The following is a 21,955-nucleotide window of genomic DNA, read 5'->3' as shown; positions in this document are numbered from 1 at the left end:
CTCGGCGAGGCCCGGCCTCCGCTGACCCGCGGGGCGCTGCTAGAGGCGCCGCTCCGCCGCGGCCCGAGTTAAACGCCAGACCCCCGCCGGGCCCGGCCGCCGGCGCCGGGGTGTCACCGCCCAGAGCAGCGGGCCGGCCCCCGGGCCGCCCCCCGCCTCCCCCCCCCGCCCTCCCCCCGCCCGCGCCCCGGCGCGGGCGGAGGGCGCCCCCTGGCGGCGGGCGGCGGCGCCGCTCCCGCGGTGCCCGCTCCGGCTGGCGGGTCGCGGCCGCCCCGGCTCCAAGATGGCGCAGGCGATCTTCGAGGCGCTGGAAGGTAACGGGGCCGCCGCGCCGGGCCCAGCCGGGCCGCGCCGGGCCGCCAGCGGGCATGCGCCTCTCCTCGCTCCCCCCCCCCCCCCCCGCCCAGCGCCGCCGCCTCCGCCGCGTGGGACGAGGGGCCGCGGCGGGGCCGCCCCGCGAGGCCTGGCCCGGCGGGCAGCGGGGGGCTGCCGGCGGCGCGGGGCCGTGCCCCGCTCCCCTCCCCCCCCTCCCCCGCCCCGCTCCCGGCCGGCGGCGCGCACCGGCGCGGCCCCGGGGCAAGCGGGCGGCGCGAGCGGCCCCGCGCAGCGGCGGGGGCGGGGGCGGGGCGGGACCGCAGCGGGCATCCCCCGCCGGCAGCCCGGGGCTCCCCTCGCCTGTCCCCGGCGGCACCCCTGTCGCCTCCCTTCCCGTCCCCCACCTCCGGGCCCTGCGCCGCCCCCTCCCTGTGCGTCGGGGCATCCCCGCGCCGCCCATCCCGGTGCCCCGTGCCCCGGGCAGCCCCCGTTAGCCCCGTGCCCCGGGGCGTCCCGTCGCCCCCCTGCCCCTGTGCCCTGCACGTTGGGGCGCTCCCATCGCCCCCGCCTCTGTGTCCGGCAAACGGGATCACCAGTCCCCAGGGCAGCCCCGTCGCTCGTGTGCCCCTCGCCCTCCCGTCGCTCCCCGTCCCTGTGCCCGGCACGCTGGGACACCGCCGTGCAGGCGGGCACCCTCGTGTCCTGCAGGCGGGGGTTCCCCCGTGTTCCCCACACACGGGCGCTCACGCCGCCGGCCCCACCGATGTGCCGTGCTCCCCGCCTGCCCCGGGTGGTGGTCCCCGGGTGGGTGGCTGGCCCCTGCCTGTGTGTGTTAGCGTGGGGGGGCATCGCCCGGCTCCTGTCCGCCGTACCGGCGAACGGGTCGCGCTCGCGTTCATCTCAGTTTAGCACTGGGACACGGTGTGTTTCAGGCGGGTGCCAGCCGAGGGGCACTCTTGGATGTGCTAAGCTGTGGCAGGCTGACACGGAGCTCAGGGTCAGCCCATTTGGAGGAAAACTACTTCACAAGGCATTTATTTCCTAAATTGGCTCACACGTGTGTTTTCCTTTACGTGGGGGGATGCCGCCGACTGGAAGGCCTTGCATTGGGATCGTCACCCTATACTTTGCAAACAGCACCTGCGATCACAGCAGCAGAAAGAAGAGCAAAGAAGAAATATTTCTCTCTATTTTGTCAGGTTACTTGGTGCATGTGACAGCACTCAGTGTATAATCTGGTTCCCTATTTGCTCTTTGTGTCAGCTCCTCGTTGTGTGGGTTTTCTTGCGGAATTCAGGAGAGCAAAACATTTTAGCAAATTAAGAAAAAAGCGTGGGTTTTTTTTTTTTTTTAGGCCCACAACAATTGGCAGCTTTTAGTAGCTGAGCTTGTTTGTTTTGTCTTGTTGATTCGATTACAAGTTGATGGTGACTTGGCATTCGTGTGCCGTGCTAAGAGCAGCTGTGTTCTCAGTGGGTGCTGTGGGGCAGAGGTGCGTTTTCGCCTGTCACTAAAGCACCTGGTGCTTGTGTCAGCAGAAAAACTCAATGCATGAAATTCAGGGCATGAGGGAAAAGTAGCACCTGGGTGAAATGGACAGTCTTATTTCATCTTTAACTCAAAGAAAGTTGTATGAGGGGAAAAAAAAAAAAGTACAAATCAGTAGTCTTGTACTTTTATCCTGGCTTTCCCAAATCACCTTGTTTTTGTCAGGCTCTGGGGAAGGCCTGCTGCCATCAGGAGAGAAGAGATGGCTTTTTTCTTAGGTTTCGTGACTGTGAAGAATGTCCTGCAGACCGGTGCCAGCTGTAATCAGTGCAGGATCGATCCAAAGCTTTCTCCTGGAGTCTGTGGATGGCCGCGAATGGCATCCGTGTAACCAAGTAACTCTGCCTGCTTGTTTTCATGGGTTACTAAACCTTGAACTTGGTGATTTCACTCTGTGTTAAGTGTGGTAGTGTGCGTTTACCCTGTGACACTGCAGGGAGCCTGTGGGCATTTGCGCAAATTGCCAAATGAATGAAGAGCAGACTATTTCTGTTGTCCTGGGCCGCTTTTCTCTGGCAGAAAGCTGGACGCAACACCGACAATGTTGCTGCATCGTTGTTGCCTGTCTTCAGGTCTTGGCCTGTCCTCAAGCTTCTCCCTGCTTGATTGTCTGGATCGAGGCAATCATCTGGCTTTTTTACTTGGAAGATCTGGCTACGGCTCAGAAGGAAACCCAGTTGTCCAGTGCTGGGCACATCAAGAGTGGCATTCTTGATGCAAATGCTTCTTAATTCTCCCCATAATATACTTAACCGGAATTTTTGACCCCCCTTTTTCTTTTGCATCCTGCTAGCTTACTTCTGCTGAAGAAGGGCTGCTCCATTTCACTCTTTGGTTTGGATGTGCCTACAAGACCCTGCAGTGTTGCCTTTGCAGTTGACCAGGAGGTTATTTGTACAAGAGGAGGTATATTTTAAAGCAGGGCTTTGGTCGGTGTGAGAAGATCCACCCAAGGAGTGCTCCAGCGGTGTTCTGCCAGCGGGGCTGTCCTGCAGGGCTGGTTGCAGCTCTCTGCACAAGGGAACGCTTGCAGAACTGGACCTGCAGCTTTGCTGTGCCTTGTGTGATTTATGTGAAAGAGTTCCCATAGGCATGGTGGTAATTTTACGGTAGTGTGGGAGGTAGTGTGATCTGCTGCTTTCCAGTAGCTGCTTGTGCCCTGTGCTTCCCAGCAGCTGAAGAACGGTGCTCTCCTCTCTCCCAGGGGCATGTGCAGTGTTTGCAACCTCTTCTTGGTGAAATGATGAAACACGGAGTCTTAATGTTGCTTGCTTCACACCGGAGATTGCAGGAGAAATGAGTATCTAGGATATCTTTAAAATGCCATGCATTATATGGGTACTCCCCATCAGGAAGGTAACATCCCGGTTGTGCAGAAGAAATTTTAAAATTACAAGAGGAACTGGCAATGCTGGTTGCTTCTGCTGCACTGTTCCTTTATACTGTGAACTGTTACGGCATTTCACTGTCCTTCCTGGTGCTGTTTGCTGAGCGACCTCTCATCGGGAGCTATCCTTACCTCACTGCTTGGAAATGATCAGACTGAGAGATTTTCTTTTTACTGTGGCACATAATTCTCAGTTCAGAGCTTTACAGGTTTTTTTGCAAAGATCTTGAAGAAAAGTGAAAAGCAACCCAAGAACCCCCCACCTTTCTTTTCTCCCTTAGTCCACAAGGTATAACATACAACCCTGACATGCCATTTGTTTTATTCATGGGTTCCTTGTCATAAAGGAGCGGTAGGGAGGAGTGCATAAAAATCACCCGTTTTTGCTATTTTTTTTTCCATAGCCAGATTGTTCCATGTGTCTTTACATCTGATTTATAAAAAGAAAGAGTGTGTTGGGCTTAATCTACCAGTTGCATGCTGCTGGCTAGGTTGTCTCCCTCCATGAGCAGTCCTCATCTCCTGTATTTATCTGGAATATTTTAGAACATTTTAGCTGTCGCAAACAATATTTGTGCCAAAGCAAGCAAGATGATTCTGACAACAAATCTGGCTGGGTGTGTGTGCTCTTATGGAGTCTGGAAGAGACCAACCGGCAGCTTTTGCTTGAGAGGAGCCTGTGGAGGACCACAGTCCTGGAAGTTGGGGGAGCCACGGTCCTGCTCTCCCAGATGTCCCAGAACCTGGGTGGCAGCTGGTGGCTGAGTTGACCGCCCCCCCCCCCCCCCCCCCCCCCCCCCCCCCAGCATCTCTCCCAGGAAACCATGCTTAATATTTCCTTCTTAAAGCTATTGCTAAATCCTTCTGTAGTTCATAGACCTGTGTCTGATCAGATCTGGGAATGCTTGTCTTGAAAACAGGGAGGCATTTCTAACAGTGCTGCTGAGACAGAGTTGCTGCACGCCAAGGATTTTGTCTTCACTGAGCTCAGTGCTTGTCTGTGCTGTGTCACGCTGTGTCCCAGGCAGATCCACCCAGGCTGTTATCCTGTCTGGCCCGTGACATCCCAAATATCTACTTTTTAGCTCTTTTCATACCCACTGTTTGTAAGCATCCTTCCCCTCTGCATCAAATGCCTGAAACCAAGGCTTCTTGGCTTTCCTTGCCCTTCTTCCCTTTTCTTCTTGTATCAAAGGAGTGTATGGAGACAGGTGGGAGTGTTGCTTTATATGATAGTTAATGCTATGGAGTAGAGGGGGATGACAAGGTGAGAGTGGCTGTGTGGGAGAAGACAGCAGCAGCCAGCGAGTGGCTTCCCTCCACAACTCATGGGCGAGCTCCCAGCGCTCCGTGTTCGGGCTGTGCTCAATTTACCATCCATGCTTGTGTCTCCTTTCAGGAATGGATAATCAGACGGTGCTGGCTGTGCAGTCCTTACTAGATGGTCAAGGAGGGGTGACGGATCCATCTGCTCAAAATGTCAACTCCTCCACCGCCATCCAGTCGATGGGTGAGTCCTGGTAGGACTGGGAGAGAGAGAAGGGGGACAGGAGGGCTGCACGTCTCTTCCTACAGCATGTACTCATGATTATTGGAACAGCTGGGACAACAGCTGTATGTGTAGGGTGCTGCTGTGAATGTTGTGAGCCCTCAGCAGGACTAGGCAGAGCAGGAGGAAGGGGGCAAGTGCCCAAGTGAGCAGAGGTGGTTTTGGAGATGGTTGTGACAATAGACTTGACCATGCGTTTCCAATAAAGGCATGAAGGGAAGGAGCAGGTGCTGTCCCTGCCACTAGTGCTTGTTACCGTTCACATTTTTTATTTAATGAGCCATTCCTTATCCTCTGGGGATGTACAACTACTCCAGTCATTCAGTATCTCATCTGTGTGAATGAATATGGGAACCAGTCATTTATGTGCACATGAACACTCATAGTGCTTGACTAGGACTCGCTGGGTGGATACCAAGTTATCCCCTGGAGGAGTTATAGTCCGTGTCCCCAGCAATGTTCTACTTCAGGCTGTGAATCAGACAGGAGGTACAGCCTTGTGAGTCCAACTGGATCAAGTGAAGAATGGTGTGTGCTTGTGTCGTTTGCTAACACTGCAAATTTCATCTAGGACATGGTAACTGGGTTGTCTTCTTTCTGCTTCTAACATCAAGCAGAGGCACCAAAGACCAGCAGTCTTGCAGGGCGGGTGGCTTTCAGATACAAGCTGCCATTGACTCTGTGCTCTGATCCAAGTTACTTCCCTTCCTTTGTGCAACCTGAGTAATAACATCTGCCTCAGCCAGCATAACGCAGGTGCTTTGGAAGAAGCTGGTTTGACTAAAAGCAGAGGGTGCTACAAGAGCAAGGCTGGGTTGGTTCTTCACGTTTTTGGGATTGGAAGACAGACAACAGAATTCAGGTTATGACAGGAAGACGGCACGTTTCGTATATGGGAGCAGGGCTGAGATGGGCTCAATCACATCGGTTGGCTTTAGGGATAGCTTGGGATTGGTGGGGAGGGACAGTTTGGCCCTTGCAGCTGATCTCTCATGATGATGATGTTCTTGAGGTGCTAAGATCCAGAAAGTATCTGTTTTCCTGTGACTGTGGTTGTTAGGTGTAGCACTGGGGAATGCAGAAGAAAGCCTGGAGCAGTGATCTGGTCCTCTTAATTGCAGATGATGAAGACGTGTTCCTCTGTGGGAAGTGTAAGAAGCAGTTCAACTCATTGCCTGCCTTCATGACCCACAAGAGAGAGCAGTGCCAGGGAAATGCCCCTTCTCTTTCCACGGTCTCACTGGCCACCAACAGTGTGTACACCCCCTCCATCACATCGGTGCAGCAGGCTCCAAGCGCCAGCCGGCAGGTACCGTGCTGCAGGCAGAGGCTCTACTGCTCTGTCGCCATGGTTTTGGGAGTGGGGGGGACCTCTGGGTGATGCTTTTAGATCCAGTGGTGCCTCATGACTGACTTCTTTGCTAGGGGGCTCAGTTCTGGTCCTGTTGGCTTTTGACCTCATGGATAAAGCTTCCTGGTCCTCTGCAGTGAGGTGTCCTCCAGCACGGGTGTCTGATAGCCCTTTTTTCAGGACAGGAGGGGTTTCATATTGTCTATGCTACAGCCAGACTTTGGTTCTACTGAAGAGCCTCACTGTCACAGGCTGGAAGGCTGGCCACGTGCCTGGGTGCACGCTGCACAGTGCTCAGGGTGAAATGGCTCCTGCTGTCCCCTGGGCTGTGGTCTGGCTCTTGGGCAGAAGAGGAGGGCAATGTCTGGCAGCTTCATCCCTGCATCCCTCCTCTCAGTTTTCTGCAAACAAGCCCATATAATATAGTGTGACGAGCATTAAGGGAGTATCCTCACTGGAGTAACTCTCCTTCCCAACAGACTTGGGAGCAAGTCCCTTGTACATGACATGTACTGTTCCTGCAATCATGATGGTTTCTGAAGTGCTTTCAAACCAACTGTTTTTTTCAAGTTAATGTAGTATCAGTGGATGGTGCTGCCCAGGGCTGCAAATATGGGTCGTTTCCACACAGAAAATGGGACAGCCTCCCTCCCCTCCTATAATCTGACTCCAGTTTGAAGAGATGAGCCTGACATTCACTATCTGCAGCCAGAGCAGCCTCCCGCAGTTCTCCACCTTCCCTAGCTGGGGAAAGCACCCAGGAAAGGCCTGAACCTGTCTGTAACCAGTTTGTCCTGCAGATCTTGTTTAATAAACCTTGATTTGAATTGTAGCCAGTGGCCACTTTCTCCGAGTCACTGTGATATTTTTTACCTCCTTTTCTGAAGAACTTTTCTGGAGCTGCCTTATTGTTATGGCAGAAACTACCATGGACTCAGCAGAAAGCTGAAAGTAGATAATTACTGTGGCTCATCTGCTGACCAGAGGCTGTGAAAGCAGAGACTCTGAGGTTCAGTAAAAAGCAGTGTCATTGTTTTTTGTTTATTGTTTTGTCCTGTTGGTGGTCCACAATGCATCCTTTTTCCTTTCAGCAAATTTCTACGTACATCACTGTTCCCCCATCACCTTTGATTCAGACCCTGGTGCAGGGGAACATCTTAGTCAGCGATGAGGTACTAATGTCGGCCATGTCTGCTTTTACATCCTTGGACCAGCCCATGCCAACAGTGCAGCCCCCGGCACAGGTAAGGGGCACGTTTGGGCCAGGGGGGTCCTGCTGCATGGGGACATGCTTGCACAGTAGGAGAGTCCTGTTAGTCAATCAGACTCTAGAGATCTGCTTCGAGGCTCAATCCTGGGCACCATCCCAATGTGACAGCCAGGCTTGGGAAAGGGGAAAGGATAAATGACAGAATAGCTCCAGGGCCTGCTCTCTCCTGGTGTCCTTGGTGCTGGATGCTCAAATCTTTGTAAAGTGATCTCTCCAGCTTTTTGTTGAGCCCCTGTATAATGGTTGGCTTCCAGAGCCCTTGTCAGTTTGATCCATGGATCCCTCTCCTCCTGGAATGGTTGTTTTGGGCTCTCCCCAGGGCTGGCCAGACTGTGTATACTCCCTATGCTCTGAAAATGTTCTTTGTAACCAGAAGGATTAAAAGCTTTAAAAACAAAGCAAGAAAAGCAGTGGGGCTCGAGTGCTTGGGTTTTGGAGGAGACAATGTCTACTGGCAGGTCATGCCAAGCCTCTGCAAGCCAGCACAGTCTGGTCCAACCTGGCAGTTGGACAGTGCTGCATTCTGTCAAGACATCATTGCTGTTCCTGCAGGTGCCATTTTGAATTGGGATTGGCAACTCATCACTGCTGCATTTTCAACATGTTGTCTGCCTCTCCCTGTTCTGGTTTTAGAGCAGCTTGAGTATGCACGCTGGGGCTGGCTACCTCTCCCAGCCCCCGCCGCCTCCGCCTCCCCCGCCACCACCGCCTCCTCAGCCTCCACCACCTCCCCCGCCGAGCATGGGGGCTCCAGGGCAGCCCAGCACTGGCAGCAGCGGGGTGGTCGAAGTGTACAGCACACCTGCTCCTATGGCAGCAAACAGCACGGTGGAGATCCAGACGCTGGGGATGCAGCCCTATCCGCCCATGGAGGTAAGGCCAGGGGCTTTGTCCTGCAGGGGCTGCAGGGGCTCTGTCCTCCTGGGCCTCTTCTAACAAGCAAGACTGCTCGGGAGTCACCTGGACTAGAAATGCAGAATTAGAGTCTGGGAAGATATGTTAGGTTATTTGACAATGATTGTTTCCTCTGGGAGAAGGTGCTGAACAGAAGAATATCAGCAAGAAGATGAGGATTCTGAGAGCAAGAGAAACAGTTAAAAGGGATGAGAGGACTTGGCTGGCACAGGCTTAGGAGACCTGAATGTCTGCTGTGGTTGAGGGATACCTGCAGGAGTTGGGAGTGAAAGGGAACTGAATTGAGGGGCTCACCTCCCAGAGAGGTACAGAGCACTGCACTGCACACTGCAGGCTTAAGTGGAGAGAAGAATTCAGTCTAAATATCAATGAGCTTGACAAGGCAGCTTTTTCTAAAGGGAGGCACAGGCAGGGGTGGATTTACAGGTGGGTCAGCTGTTTGCAGCCTCCACATTAGCATTGCCATTCACAACAGAAACTACTGGGTGTGATAGATTTGTTGGCCTTATCTTCGTAGCTAGCATCTGATCTGGAAGTGCCAGTGGTCAGAAACAGACAGGGATGTTGGATACTTAGGCATAAGACAATAAATGAGGGACTAGACGGCCCCTTCAGAGTGTTTCTTTGCTGTCCTGTTCCTGCTGGAATAACTGCTGGATACTTTTTGATGTTCAGCAGGAGATTTTCACACTGTGCAGGGTGTTAGTTTTAGTTAGAGAGACGTTGTTGGACTGGTGAACCAGAAATTTGATCCAGTTTGGCAGGAGGCAGAAAACTCAGCCAGGCAATAGCCTGGTGTGGGAAGTGTTGCTGGAGATGGAGGTTAGGGCACAGTATAACTCTGTGTAGCAAACCTGTTTCCATTGATAAATTGCACTGTTGCAGGTACCGAGCCAGTGTGTGGAAAGTTCTGTGTACCCTTCTCCTCCTGTGTACAGCCCTGGGAAGCAGGGGTTCAAGCCCAAGAGCACCAGCACTCCCACACCTTTGACCAGTGCAGGAGGAGGCAGTGTGGTTGGTTTTGATTCCATCTCTACTGCCAAAAGTCGGCGCTGCAAAAGTGAGAGCGGGCTGCAGGAAGGTAAGTGTCCTTATAGCATTTGTCCTGCACTAACCTGTAGGCCACCGTGCTTATCCTGTAGTGGACTGTTGAGCCATGGGCTCTCCGGGCTCTGTGGGGTGGCACTGGCTGTGCATGCAGCTCCAGAGGAGGAACATGATGCCCTGCACAAAGCTATCAAGAGCAGGTGAAAGCGTGGATGTGCTTCTTGTCTGTCACCTCTGAGTGCACGTGAAAGGACTGTCATTGTGCTACTGCATGGGCAAGCTTGTGCTAAATCTCTGCAGCTACATGCTTATTGGATCACACCTGAAATAGGGTTATCCTGCAAAGTAAGGTGTTAGAGCTTGGTCTGTTCTAACGCAAGGAAGACTGCCCAGCTGCAAGGCCAGTGGGCTAGATGTGGCCTGGCCATGAAGACTCTCTTCTCAAGGGCCCAGCTGACTGGTCCCTGCCCTGTGTTTCAATGCTTGTAAAGAAAACACGCCTGTCCCCAGGTGAGGCAGGACAGGGGCATGCCCCATTACAGGATGGAGGAGTGTCAGATCCTCTTCTGGCTGAGCCTGCCCATTGCTGGTGTGATGCAAGCACACCTAGCTGAGTGACAAAGGACGTCCCAGACGTGACGTGGCGGAAAGCCACATGGCCTTCCTCCCCAGGAAGGTTGGGCCTCTGGAGTTACCACCATACAGATGCTGGGGTTTGAGATTACTTGCAGAAGTGTGAATGATCATGCAGGCTCCAGCTCTTAGTCCAGAATTTCCTAGAGCAGCCCACAGTTCTGCTGTTTTCCATTGGTTTATATCCCATCATAGTAGATAGAAGATGTAACTGACTGAACTTCTGGATGGGAGAAATATGCATGTGCTCTGGCTGATGGCTGACCTTGGTGAGCGCATAGGAGAGAGACAGAACTGGGGCCCTTCTCACTAATCCTGTGTCTTTTCCCAATGCCCAACATGGCTTTAAAGTAGGTGCTTTGTAGCACAGCTGGAAGGGTCCCTGGAGTGGTTAAATGCCTGAAGGGGTGCCCTGTCCCCTCCACTACTACTCTCCTCAGTACTTCTAGAGTTAGCTCAGGCTATGTTAAATACATGTTTGTGCCCATAACCTCTCCCCAGACTGGCCAGACAGATCTTATCCTTCCATAAGCCCTTTATTCTTGGTCCTGAATAGACATGTCTTAGGTTGAGGGCCCTGTGGTGCAGGGGGGATGGGGCTGTGCCACATGATCTCATTCCTGTGTGTGCTCTTGCTCTTTCAGGCAAACCCAAGTCCCCCAAGCTGAAATGCACTTACTGTGACAAGGCCTTTACCAAGAACTTTGACCTGCAGCAGCACATCAGAAGGTAACAGTGGTGCTAACCCAGACACTGCAGAGTGGCTAGGGTGGAGGTGGGCACAGCTCTACTGAGGGAGTCTGCACAGTCCAGTAGACCTTGCGTTTGTCATGTCCCAGAATCTGTGCTGTGCTGGGAGGTGATCCTTCATCCCCCCTCACTCCAGGACACTTTCTCCCCAGTGGCTGGGGTGAAGGCTGCATTATGGATGTAATCTTCTTGCTGATTATGGGCTGGGACTGGAGACTTGTTTTCCTTGCTGACGAGACTTTGAAAGCCAAACCTGTTGTCACCTGATCACTGAAGCAGCAGCATCTCCACTGCTTGCCTCTGCCTTTTCCTCTACTCTCCTTCCCTAGCAAGCTGCAGCCTTTATGTTTGCTGGTGTTAGCAAACCATAAGCCAAGTGGCTTACATAGGGAGCTGTTACAAGAGAGCTTTTCTTTGGCAGGAGGCAGCTGAAATCTTCAGAGTTTTCCCCCGCAGTCTGCCGGACTCAGGACAGATGAGAAGGAACAAGTGGTGGTTTTGCTCCCCTTCCCGGCCTGGACTCTTCACATGACGTACTCCATGTGTTAGAGTCCACTCTTTCTCCTGAAGCAGAAGGGCAGAGTAGAAGGGCCTTTCTGCTGTGGATAGGGGAGAGCACATTCAGGGAGATCAGGGGACTGCAAGCTAGAAGAGACGTGTGTGCAGGGGAGGGAGGGGTGACAGGGAAGAAAAGGGTTATACCCCTGAGAATGTGATGGGGTCCCCAAGGTCCGTGCAGAGACCCCAACAGTGAACGCCCTGATGTTGCTGCAGAGCTGTTTCCCCCTCCCACTTCTTCCTTTGATCCTTTGATTCCTTGTTGCAAGTGTTTTTTTTCTGTGCACCAGGCTTGTTTGCCCAGGCCTCTCACAATCCACTTACTCTGGTTAATCAGGTCTCAAAGCCCTTGTTTGGCTGGCCCAGGTGCTGATCTGCCAAGCAGAGTGCCTAGTGCAGTCCTGCAGCAGCCACCCCACAACGGTCCGTGCCTGAGGGCTGCCTTCTCTCTCTGCTGGCTGCTGATATGGTGCCTTCTGCCTTCAGTCACACAGGTGAGAAGCCCTTCCAGTGCATTGTATGTGGCCGAGCCTTTGCCCAGAAGTCCAATGTGAAGAAGCACATGCAAACCCATAAAGTGTGGCCTCCAGGGCTGGGGTGCACTATCTCCCGCAACTCCATCACAGTGCAGGTCATGGCCTTGAATCCCAACCAGCCAGAGGACGAGGAGAACACAGGTTTGCTGCCTGGGGATGGCATGTGCATGGGGCAGAGCAGTGATGTGAGGAGTCTGCACGTTCCTGCACCTTCACACAGGGAGGGAGGGGAGACAGGAGCTGTGTATGCTGTTTGCATTCCTCCTGTGGGGTTTAGCAGCACACACTAGAGAGGCGAGTTGCATTTGCTCAACTCCAGCTGGCAGGTGCATCCTTTCATACCCCCAGACGCAGTGGATTCAGGTGCTGGTGGACATAGTGGCTCCAAACTGTGCCAGTATGTGCATGCAGGCAGGGTGAGGTGTCTTTCCCCTTCTCACTCCCTGGCAGATGCAGCTTTGGCAGTGCATGAGCCACACTTGACAGCTCTGGTCTAGTGGCCAGACAAGTGGTTTAGCATAGCCCAGTGCTCTGGCTTGTTCACAATGTGCAAGTCATGCCTGGGCTGGGTCTGGCCCCAGCAGCCAACTGAAAATACTTGAGGCAGAGAAGAGCTCCCTGCTGGCAGATGGTGTCTGGATACCTTTTCTGCTGGTGGCCTCAGTCCTGGTAGGACGGGAGGAAACGCAGTGACAATGTCATGTCTAGGACAAGGCCCCACTGGAGCTGCTCTTCGCAGATATCATGGACTGTGAGCTACTGGCTGGATCTTACCTCCATCTCTTGCCAGAGATGGGAGTAAATCTGGCTCCAGTTCGCTGGCAGAGGCCTGTTCTGCTGACTGCTCCACAGAGCACAATTATGTCCCTGGAAAAAGAGGATGGGTTAAGGAGAGGAAGATGGAGTAGTCGGAACCCTTAAGAATCTGTAGACAAATTTAAAACTACCCTGTTAGAGAGTAAGATTCATCTGATATAAAGAATCTGTCTTTGAAAGGAAGGAAGAGCCTGGACCCAGAGCCAGGCCTGGTGTCTCTTGGCAGCATGGTGCTTGCAGAGCAGCTTTCAGAGCTGTCTCATGGTAGACTGTGACTTTCTCTCTCCCTTTCTTCAGGTTTGACTCAGCCCTCAAGGAACCCTGCACCACTGCCCCAAGACATGAGCCCCTTGGATGAGAGCGAGGCAGGCAAACTGGAAGCCAAGCAGGTTGTCTTGATCGATAGCTCTTACCAGTGCCAGTTCTGCCCCAGCAAGTTCAACACCTATTTCCAGCTCAAATCGCACATGACACAGCACAAGAATGAGCAGGTAGGGACAGAGAGTGCCCTGTGTTGGTGGTGAGATTGGGATGGGCTTCATGTAGTGCACCAGCTCTCAGGGTCTGTCCTGAGTCTCTTGCTTTGTAAAGCTGCCAGTGCTTCCTAGGCAGCTCGGCTCTCTGCATGTCTGGGTTGCAGCTGTGTGGTCTGGGTGGCTTTGAAAAGCTCTGCTGCCTCCACTCTGCTGAGTGAGAAGTCAGCCGAGCAGATTTGGGTGGCTAGAGAAGAAGCAAAGAAGCAAAGTCCAAAGTTTACAGTGTAAATGGCAGCTCTCAGGTCATGGAACAGTCACCGCTGGGGTGTTGTGGTCTCACCCACTCAAGTGGTTTCAGGTGCTTACACCAACACCCCTTTCTCCCCCCTTCTTTCTTAGGGGAGTGCCCTGACAATCCATGTTTGCAGAACATTCAACTCCCAGCAGGTTCTGCTGTTGTCTTCACCCGGAGCTGCTGGCCACATATTGATTCTGAGCTGCTCCGCACTGTTCTTTAAAGACCCTTCCTCTGAGGAAAGCAGAAGAGGAAGGGAATGTTTTACCACCACATTGTGTCCTGCTGCAGGGCAGGGTTTCACTGCTGTGCCCTGACTGAGTACTGATGTGGCTGTGGGCATGGTGGGATGCTCTGGGAACCACAGTGCTGGTTTGTTCATAACTTCAGCTCAGCTCTTCTCCAGGACAGTGGGTCAAGGGCCAGTGGTCCCTTTCTGTAAATTACCCAATGGCAACGATTTCGAAAAAGGGAGGCCACTCTGTCTGTTGGCAGAGGATTTTCCCTGTTTGTTTCCATGGTGTGCCACTGAAGTTGCTCTCCCTTCTTCTCCCAGGTGTACAAATGTGTGGTGAAGACCTGTGCTCAGACCTTCCAGAAGCTAGAGTCCTTCCTTGAGCACATCAAGAGCCACCAGGAGGAGCTGAGTTATCGCTGCCACCTCTGCAGCAAGGACTTCCCCTCCCTGTACGAGCTGGGCGTTCACCAGTACTCCCACAGCCTGCTGCCCCAGCACAGCCCCAAGAAGGATGTGGCCGTGTACAAGTACAGTAGCAATCGGTGCTCACAAGGCTTGTAGGAGTGAGTGGGTGCAGAGTGTGTTTGGCTGAGAGTGGTGGGGACATTAGAGGGAAAAGGGGGCCGTGTGTTCAGTGGCTGCGATTCTTTTGGGCACCTTGGTGGCAAATGGGGGGCCCCTCAACCAGGGTGCTAAGGCCACTTTGAATGCAAGGAACCTTTTGGAAAGACAGTGAAAGGCTGGGATCAGTTATGTGGGAAGATCCCATTACTGCAAGTCCTCTTGTCACCAGTCAAGAATGAGATGGGCACAGCTGAACCTGTGCTGGGCTGGGTCAGAGACCCAAGGAAGCCCCTTTCCAGCCTGTTTCCTGCAATTCTTAAACACCTGCAGCAAAGGGAGTGTGGGTCGTAGAAGCTGTTCCCAGAAAAAGTCTCCTATCCCTTTGCTGCGAAAGGATCTATTACCTGGGAAAACCTTTCTACTAGTGTAGAGGAAAAGGGTGAGGAGTTCCACGAAGAGCTCTCTGGAGCTTTTGAAATACCTGTAGGGACATACAGGAAGAGTAGGAAGCCCAGAAGATACTGAAGTCACCTAGGAGCTTCATGGAATAAATATCTGCTACTTCTTGCATATAGACCATGATTTCTAGTTATCCTTGCACTGTGGAGCTTCATCCTACAGCTTGCTAGTAGGGATCTTTGAGATCAGAGCTCTGCTTTTGTCTGAGGAGGTTTTAGTCTGATCTAAGGAAAAAGGGTTTCACAGCAGTTTACACAGTGTGAGTGCCTCTGTATTCACTGTTGATGTTGCATGTCCCCATTGCCCATTATCAGTCAGCTTTGGGAGAGGTCTCTGGCAGAAATACTGCCAGGATATGTGAGAACAGGTGAGTTACGTGGAGGGGGCCTAGGAGGTTTCAGAGAGGTGGTGGTGTAAGCTGAAGCTTTGTAAGACACAGGAGCCCCCACATGGAATCGTGTTGCCTTGTGGCTGCCCCAACCATGGGTAACACTGCTGTTATGCTGTGACCCCACTCAGCAATTTCACTGGGAGCTGCTGTCTTTGTGCAATGAAGATGGAAGGAGGTGTTTTAAGTAAGATGAAGTCCTTACTTAGGGCTTGTATCCATGAGGAAGGAATGTGGAATATGTGCTCAGACTCCCATGGGAGTGTCTGTGTGGAAGAGCACTAGCAATTTAAAGGCTTCTCCACCCAGTTTTCCAGCATTTCCCCCTCCTGAAGGATGCTAAGTGTGAGTGTGATCTGGTTATGTGGGTTGCTGAGGTTTCAGAGCACCTGGGTGGTGGTGATAGTGTCTCTACCAAACTGACCCTACCAAAAATCAACTGGGAAGGTGGCTGGTGAATGGGCTGGACAGTCCTGCCTGGGGTCTGCCTGCGGTGTGGGGTTTGCTGGCTGTAGCCTTTTTCACAGGCTCTGTCCTTTCTCTCTGCATTCAGATGTGTGAAGTGTGTAAATAAGTACTCCACCCCGGAAGCCCTGGAGCACCATCTGCAGACAGCAACGCACAACTTTCCCTGCCCTCACTGCCAGAAGGTGGGTGGGTGACCGCTGCCTGAGCTGGTCCTGGACATGTAGCTAGGGCTCAGGGGGATGGGAACCCTCGGCTCCCTTTCCTCTCCCTTCCTACCTCAGTACGGACTGGCAGGCTCGCGAGGTGCTTTTTGGAGAGACAGAGGTGATTGCACTCCTGGCCTCCAGCTCTCTGGCCTCTCCATGCAGAGTGTGTTCCTCCCCGCAAGTGCTGGCTTTTCTCCTGGGTCCCATTTGCTGAACAGAATTTGTCAGGGGAGCTTCCTTATGCCCACAACAGCCCAGGACTGTATACTGGGCTGCTGTCCTTATTTCTTAAAAGCAAGCATACCAGGAGGAGCGAGGCTGGTTTTGGGAAATCCAAAAAAGTGGCGGCAGTGCCTTTGACCCACCATGCCTGGCTACTTGTGGCTGGAAGGGTTGGGCATGGAAAGCCCTGGGTCCTGTGGGAGCTTGTACACCTCCATTGCTGTCCTCATCTCCTGTTGCAACAATGTCTCTGGGTTCCCCCTCATTCCTCTCTTTTGGGTGAGTGCTCTGTGTCCTTGGTAAAGAGAAACCTGTTTGAGTGATGTGACTGGGACTGGAATGATGCCCGAGTAGGTTTTGGCTGGAAATACTCTCTTCAGCACAGCCCCTGAAGGGGTTTGAGGGGCAGAATTTTGTGGGGTTTGAATTCTAATAAATTATTTTTTGAAATCCAGACTAAAATTTGGACCCTTGCTCCTCTGTTTATAGCAAAGGAAATGAAAATCCTGCAGTGGGGGCAGGGACAATCTCAAAGGAGTGACCACTCTGTACTGAGGTAGCTCAGGAAGGGGAAACGCACTCCTGCCATGGTTAGTAACCCATCTTTCTTTACCTGTCTTCTCTCCACTTCCCCCACCAGGTGACAGATGCCCTTCTGAGCCTGGGTGGGACTTTCAGCATGCAGCATAGGGGTTTGAAAGTCCGTTAACTGCAACCGTATTTTTTTACTTCTCTTTGTATTCTTACTATTATTGCTGTTTTCTAGAGAAGCGAGAACACAGTCCTGGGTACAGAACTCCTGGCTCTCCTGTCCTCCCCTCAGATTTGTGCTTGAAGCATGCTCATTAGGAATTCACTTAACTTGGATATTTCCAGTATCCCCATTAGCAAAAGGAACCATTCATACTGGCTTTATAAAGACCATGAATGGGAGCCTTTGGTAACAGATTATTGGGAAACACAATCTGAAGTTAACACTGTGGGAAGGTAGTAACTACTGGGGGTCCTTGCCCAGCCTGTCCTACCACTGGCTTTGGTGGAAGTCTGGGCGTCCATCTGGGGTGCTGGTCCTCAGCAGTATGGTGTTACAAAATTTAGCAGCAAGGTTTCACTTATGTTTTTCTTAAGGATAAGAAGGTTTTGGGTTTTGTTTGAGTTTTTTTGTTTTTTTAACGCTCTGTCTGTATTTTCCTTGTACAAAACTGTAGGTTTTCTCAGTGCGTCCTTTCTGAGAAAGCAGTCACCATGAGCTTCTGCTTTCTATACAGCCTCCTGTGCCCGTGCAGGCTCAGTGATGTCCCTTGTGTGCTGCTGGCTCTTAGCCTTGTTTTTTTGCATTAACAGGTGTTCCCCTGCGAGAGGTACCTGCGCCGCCACATCCCTACGCATGGCGGGGGCAGCAAGTTCAAGTGCCAGATCTGCAAGAAGTTCTTTCGCCGGGAGCACTACCTCAAGCTGCACGCCCACATCCACTCGGGTACGGGCTCCCGTGGTACCACAGTGCTTGTTATCTCTGTATCACAGTCCTTGCTGCATGCTGTAATGCCCTGGCTGTTTTCCTGATAACCAGAGTAACAGAGTTGAGTGTACAAGTCATTTGTAGTAACATGGGTTCAGGAGATGTATGGTTTTGGTTCAGCCTCATGCCCAGTACTACACCAATTAGAAGTGGGACACAGAGGTGGCTTCACCACTGCCTGCAGTTGCAGAAGCTAAGGAAGCTGGCCTTGGAGAGCAGGAGCAGCTCACAGTGTGGATTGTATTCATCCATTTGCCCATCGGGGAGGGTAGGGAAGCTTGGGGAAGTTTGTAGAGAAGCAGAGTGGCACAGCTGCCATAGTGAATCCTGTGTGACTGGACTCTCCCTGACTCTTGGTCTCTTTTTTTATCCAGGTGAAAAGCCCTTTAAGTGCTCAGTGTGTGATGCAGCTTTCAATCGGAAAGACAAACTCAAGCGACATATGCTGATCCATGAGCCTTTTAAGAAATATAAATGTCCATTCTCGTATGTAGTGTGTCTCCAGCGTGGCAGCATGTCTTAATGGGGTTGGGATGGGGTTTGGGATGGAACAAATGTCTCTTGCAGGTACCCTAGGGTGCCAATCCACTGCTGCTTGGGGAGGTAGGAATGCTGCATGCTGTTGACTAGGAACCTAGAAGTCCCAGTTCTTTGTCATTGTCTTCCTGTGGGGCCACATCATTTCATCTCAGTTCATCAAGCCTTGTAAAATAATGCCTGCCTACATGGGAAGCTTGGCGGGGTTGCACCTGGGGAGCAGTGGGGAAGAGAAGGAGTATTATTTGACCACAAAACACAAGGCTGCCTGAATGATGGGCTCTCCCGGATTGCCATGTCTTGAAAAGCACTTGGCAACATAGGAGCTAATGTATGAGCCAGGGAAACCTAGGTTTATAAGGTACATTCCTAAATCCATGGCACAGCCATGGGCCTTCTGAGATAGCCAAGACTGACTGGTTTCTCCCTGCTCCAACCACCTTGTAGCTCCTTCCAAAGTATTTGTCTCCAGCTGGGATCTTGAACCTGCTGCTTTTAGGAGCGTTCATAGTGAGACACAGGCCATGTGTAATCTAGCAGAAGCCACATGTCCCTGTAGCAGCCTGTTTATTTCTTGCCCTTCTCCAGAAGGGCTGAAATAGTGGAGCTCCTACTGTGACTGCACCCAGGGACCTGGGTTGTGAATCTCTACGGTCCAGGATCCGTTTATACATTCATCCTCAGCTGATTCGTGCTGCTCACCAGCATTTCTTGTTCTTACAGAAGCCACACGGGCTGCAATAAAGAATTCAACAGGCCTGACAAGCTGAAGGCTCACATACTGTCCCATTCGGGTAAGTGCAGCTCTGCCCATACTGCCAGTGGTTGGGAATGAAGTGGCTGGGATTTGCTGTGGTGCTGCAGGAGCATGTTACAGAAGCAGTAAGCCTGAGAAATGGGAGATAGCAAACTGTGAAAGTGCTTCTGCTTTATATCCCCAGAAGCGCAGGATGTTCCTTTCAGGTCCTTTCCCTGTGGTGTCCCTCCACCCACTGCTCAGCTAACACAGCTACTGTGTAGTTTTCTGTGGGAGAATTTTCCACCGAGTGTGCTGCAGTGTTTCCCAGATACAGACCTAAATTCTTAATATCATTTATTAGCTTTAGATTTTTTTATCTCTGTTGATGCAAGCCTGGTAAGTGAGCTTGCATTTACAGCTGTGTCTAAGCTTTGGGCTGTTTTCTAAGGCAATATAAATCTGTAGGCAGGGCCTGCTGGCAAGATGCAGAAGCAGAGCTGGATTACTCAGTGTGTTTGCTATCAAATGAATATCCAGAGTGCTCTGACCACTCCTTCCCAAAATGAGATCTTTTGGGATTTGATTCCATTCTCTCTGTGTTCCAAAGCCAATGCTACCACTCCTAATAAAGGCAAATAATTTATTCCCATGCCCTAGGGAATGTTCTGACTTTTCTGTCAGGGTAAAACTGAAAGTCTTTTCTCGTGCCTGTCATGTCTAAAACCCTGCAGAGTGCCATCAGATGGGACTGTGCTGACAGTGCAATGAATGGTTTGTTTCAGACTGTACATCCCCATACTTGGGAGAAAAAAAAAAAAGAAGTGAAATTTTTTTACTTACCAAATACACTTGAAAAATACCAGAGTTTAACACTTTTGCATTTTCATCACAACTACCTGACATTTTTTTCTGGTGATATTTTAATCCTCTTATTTGAGGCAAGAACTATTGTTTTAGCCTGTCCTAAACAGACATTCAAGGTGTAGCTGCTCACCCTTTTCTTGCAAATTTGCCTGGCACAATGTCTCTTTAGACCATGGGGTTTTTCATCTGTTTTAATTGGCAAGCTGTAAAAGAATGGGGCTTCTTGGGTGGAGAGGTGGCTGTTTCATGCTTTTATTGGGGAACCATCTCCTTGGAGGAGGAGATAAAGCTGTCATGCACTCCCTCGGTGCGATGCAGATTTTCCTGAAGATCTGCATTGAGATGCAGGGTCTCTAACTGAGCTCTTTCTCCTCCGATGCTCTGTGCAGGAATGAAGATCCACAAGTGCCAGTACTGTAACAAGTCCTTCAGCCGACGAGCCCACATGATAGAGCATCAGCGCTCACACACCGGCAACTACAAATACCGCTGCCCCACCTGCAGCAAAGGCTTCACGCGCCACAAGTACATGAAGGACCACAAGTGCCGGCTGGGCTCACCCAAGGACAAAGACCTGCAGCTCAGGAAGCCCCAGAAGAAGCGGGTGGTGCGGGGGCGCAAGGCAGGCCTTTCCCTCCCCAACCAGATGGGTCTGGCAGAGCTGAAGGACAGTGCCACTGGGGAAAGCCTGCCTGAAGGTGGCCCTAACAAAGAACCGTTCCAGGAGTCAGACGCAGTCCTGTCCATCGTGGTTGGTGGGGCGGGAGCTGCTGACTCGGACCTTGTCGTTCCTGGGCAGCCCAACAGCATTGCATCCAATTTGGCCCTGGCAGAACTGCAGACTGCCTCGGATGGCCCCTGCACTATGCTGGCTGTCCCTGTTTACATCCAAACGACAGAGTGATAATGTGTACAGCCACTGTGTGGCTGAGGGCTGCTGCTGGGCCTGTCAGACTTGGTGCTGAAATTTATCCCAGTTAAAAAGACCAAAGCTCTTGTGGGGAGGTAGATGGATATGGGAGAGAATGGCTTTCATCTCCACTTGTTCTTCCCATCCTTGGGCAGAGGACTGCTTGGAAGCCACCGATGGCTACAAGGCACTGAAGAGACTGGCTCCATTATTTCTTGTCCCTCTGCATCACTGGTCAGCCTAGGGCAAGAAGGACTAAGATCCCTGAATCAGGGTAAGAAGAAGGAGCGTGCAAAGTTGCAACAAACAGAGCTGCTGCAATCAGGTGGCTTTGCAAATCACAACCTGTCCCATCTGTGGTTTTTCTGGCCTAAAAGCTGTATTGCCCAGTATTTGGGTGGCCTTTCCGAGAGCAAACAATTGATCCTTCCTAGTGGAAGCAAGTTCATCCTGAGATCCTTTGGGAACACTGTTCAGAAATACCCTGATAGACTTATCTCTGGTATCTTTCTCCTCTCTGTCTCTATCAGTAGAAAGATAACCTTGTCTGTACTACATGTGTTATAAACACCGTGGACCTCATGTGCCGTGTGGAGTTGGTGGGTGGAAGCACGCGCGTGTGTTTGCTCTTCTCTCTGGTTGGTATTCTCTCCACAGTGTTTATTCTTTTCATGATTTTTCTCCATATCTAAGGATCTCCAGGTGCCTTAGACATCAATGAGTCAATCCTTGTGACAGCTAAACGTGAAACGTTCTGTGTACAGCAGTGGACACTAAGGCCTCGGTGAAGTGACCTGTACAGGGTCACGTCACACAGGAAACCTGTGATATATCCACAAGCCAGTTTTCTAGCATCGGCTCTGGACTAGGTGCTGCAGGGTACTTCTGTGCACTTCTCTGTCAGCTGCTTCCCAGCCTGCACATTCCCTTAGCTCAGTTCTATGGGCCAGTTGTTAGTAGTTTCAGTGGGTCACTGGCAGGTGGGGAGTTGATGCGGTTAGGTAGCAAGAAAAGTCTGGTGTGACTGGAACAATTTCTGTTGTCTGCTTGGCTTCTCCTCTCTGATTTCCTGAGTCCCAAAGCCAGCGTGGGAGTACCAAACCCAGGAACTGAAAATTACCATTGTGTGATGTTGGTAAAGGAGCTGGACGGGCACGTCTGGAGCCCAGAGTAGGTAGGAGAGCAGGCAAGTGTGCTGCTCCCTTCCCTACTGCCCTGCCAGGCTCCTTCCTTCCTGTACTGCGCTCAGCCTGCGGTTTTGTGCTGCCACAGGATGCCCTGACTGTTGTGGAAGGGAACTTGACCCAGACCTGCACACCACCACTGCCACCTCCAGGTCCTCCTGGGATGTGCTGTCCCCATGCTCTGCTCTCCCGTGCTTTCTTCCTGCTCCAT

General features: G+C 51.9%; 1 protein-coding gene across 3 annotated transcripts; it reads left to right on the top strand.

The window, feature by feature from the left end:
* The first annotated feature begins 241 nt into the window (after positions 1-241).
* ZNF341 (zinc finger protein 341) lies at positions 242-21,142 on the top strand. 3 transcript variants are annotated; one of them, XM_049817556.1, is made up of 16 exons: positions 256-314; positions 2,657-2,769; positions 4,650-4,760; positions 5,921-6,108; positions 7,242-7,394; positions 8,054-8,293; positions 9,221-9,416; positions 10,660-10,744; positions 11,810-12,000; positions 12,973-13,166; positions 14,003-14,211; positions 15,649-15,745; positions 17,336-17,468; positions 17,885-17,996; positions 18,771-18,841; positions 20,040-21,142. In XM_049817556.1, exons 3-16 carry the CDS (start codon positions 4,652-4,654, stop codon positions 20,552-20,554), a joined length of 2,493 nt encoding a protein of 830 aa, XP_049673513.1. In that variant the 5' UTR covers positions 256-314; positions 2,657-2,769; positions 4,650-4,651; the 3' UTR covers positions 20,555-21,142. The 3 variants fall into 3 exon arrangements, with proteins under 3 accessions (XP_049673512.1, XP_049673513.1, XP_049673514.1); XM_049817555.1 differs by lacking the exon at positions 2,657-2,769 and having other exon boundaries at positions 242-314; XM_049817557.1 differs by lacking the exons at positions 256-314; positions 2,657-2,769; positions 4,650-4,760; positions 5,921-6,108 and having other exon boundaries at positions 7,298-7,394; positions 8,059-8,293.
* Positions 21,143-21,955: the final 813 nt, after the last annotated feature.

Source organism: Accipiter gentilis, chromosome 14 (genome assembly GCF_929443795.1).
Source record: "Accipiter gentilis chromosome 14, bAccGen1.1, whole genome shotgun sequence".
Lineage (NCBI taxonomy): Eukaryota > Metazoa > Chordata > Aves > Accipitriformes > Accipitridae > Astur > Astur gentilis.
This window is presented reverse-complemented; position numbering and strand designations above follow the sequence as displayed.

Coding starts and splice junctions, on each gene's coding strand:
- ZNF341 (XM_049817555.1), top strand. CDS start 284: ATGGCGCAGGCGATCTTCGAGGCGCTGGAAG. Junction 8,294..9,220: donor AGCCCTATCCGCCCATGGAG/GTAAGGCCAGGG, acceptor GCACTGTTGCAG/GTACCGAGCCAGTGTGTGGA. Junction 10,745..11,809: donor CTGCAGCAGCACATCAGAAG/GTAACAGTGGTG, acceptor TTCTGCCTTCAG/TCACACAGGTGAGAAGCCCT.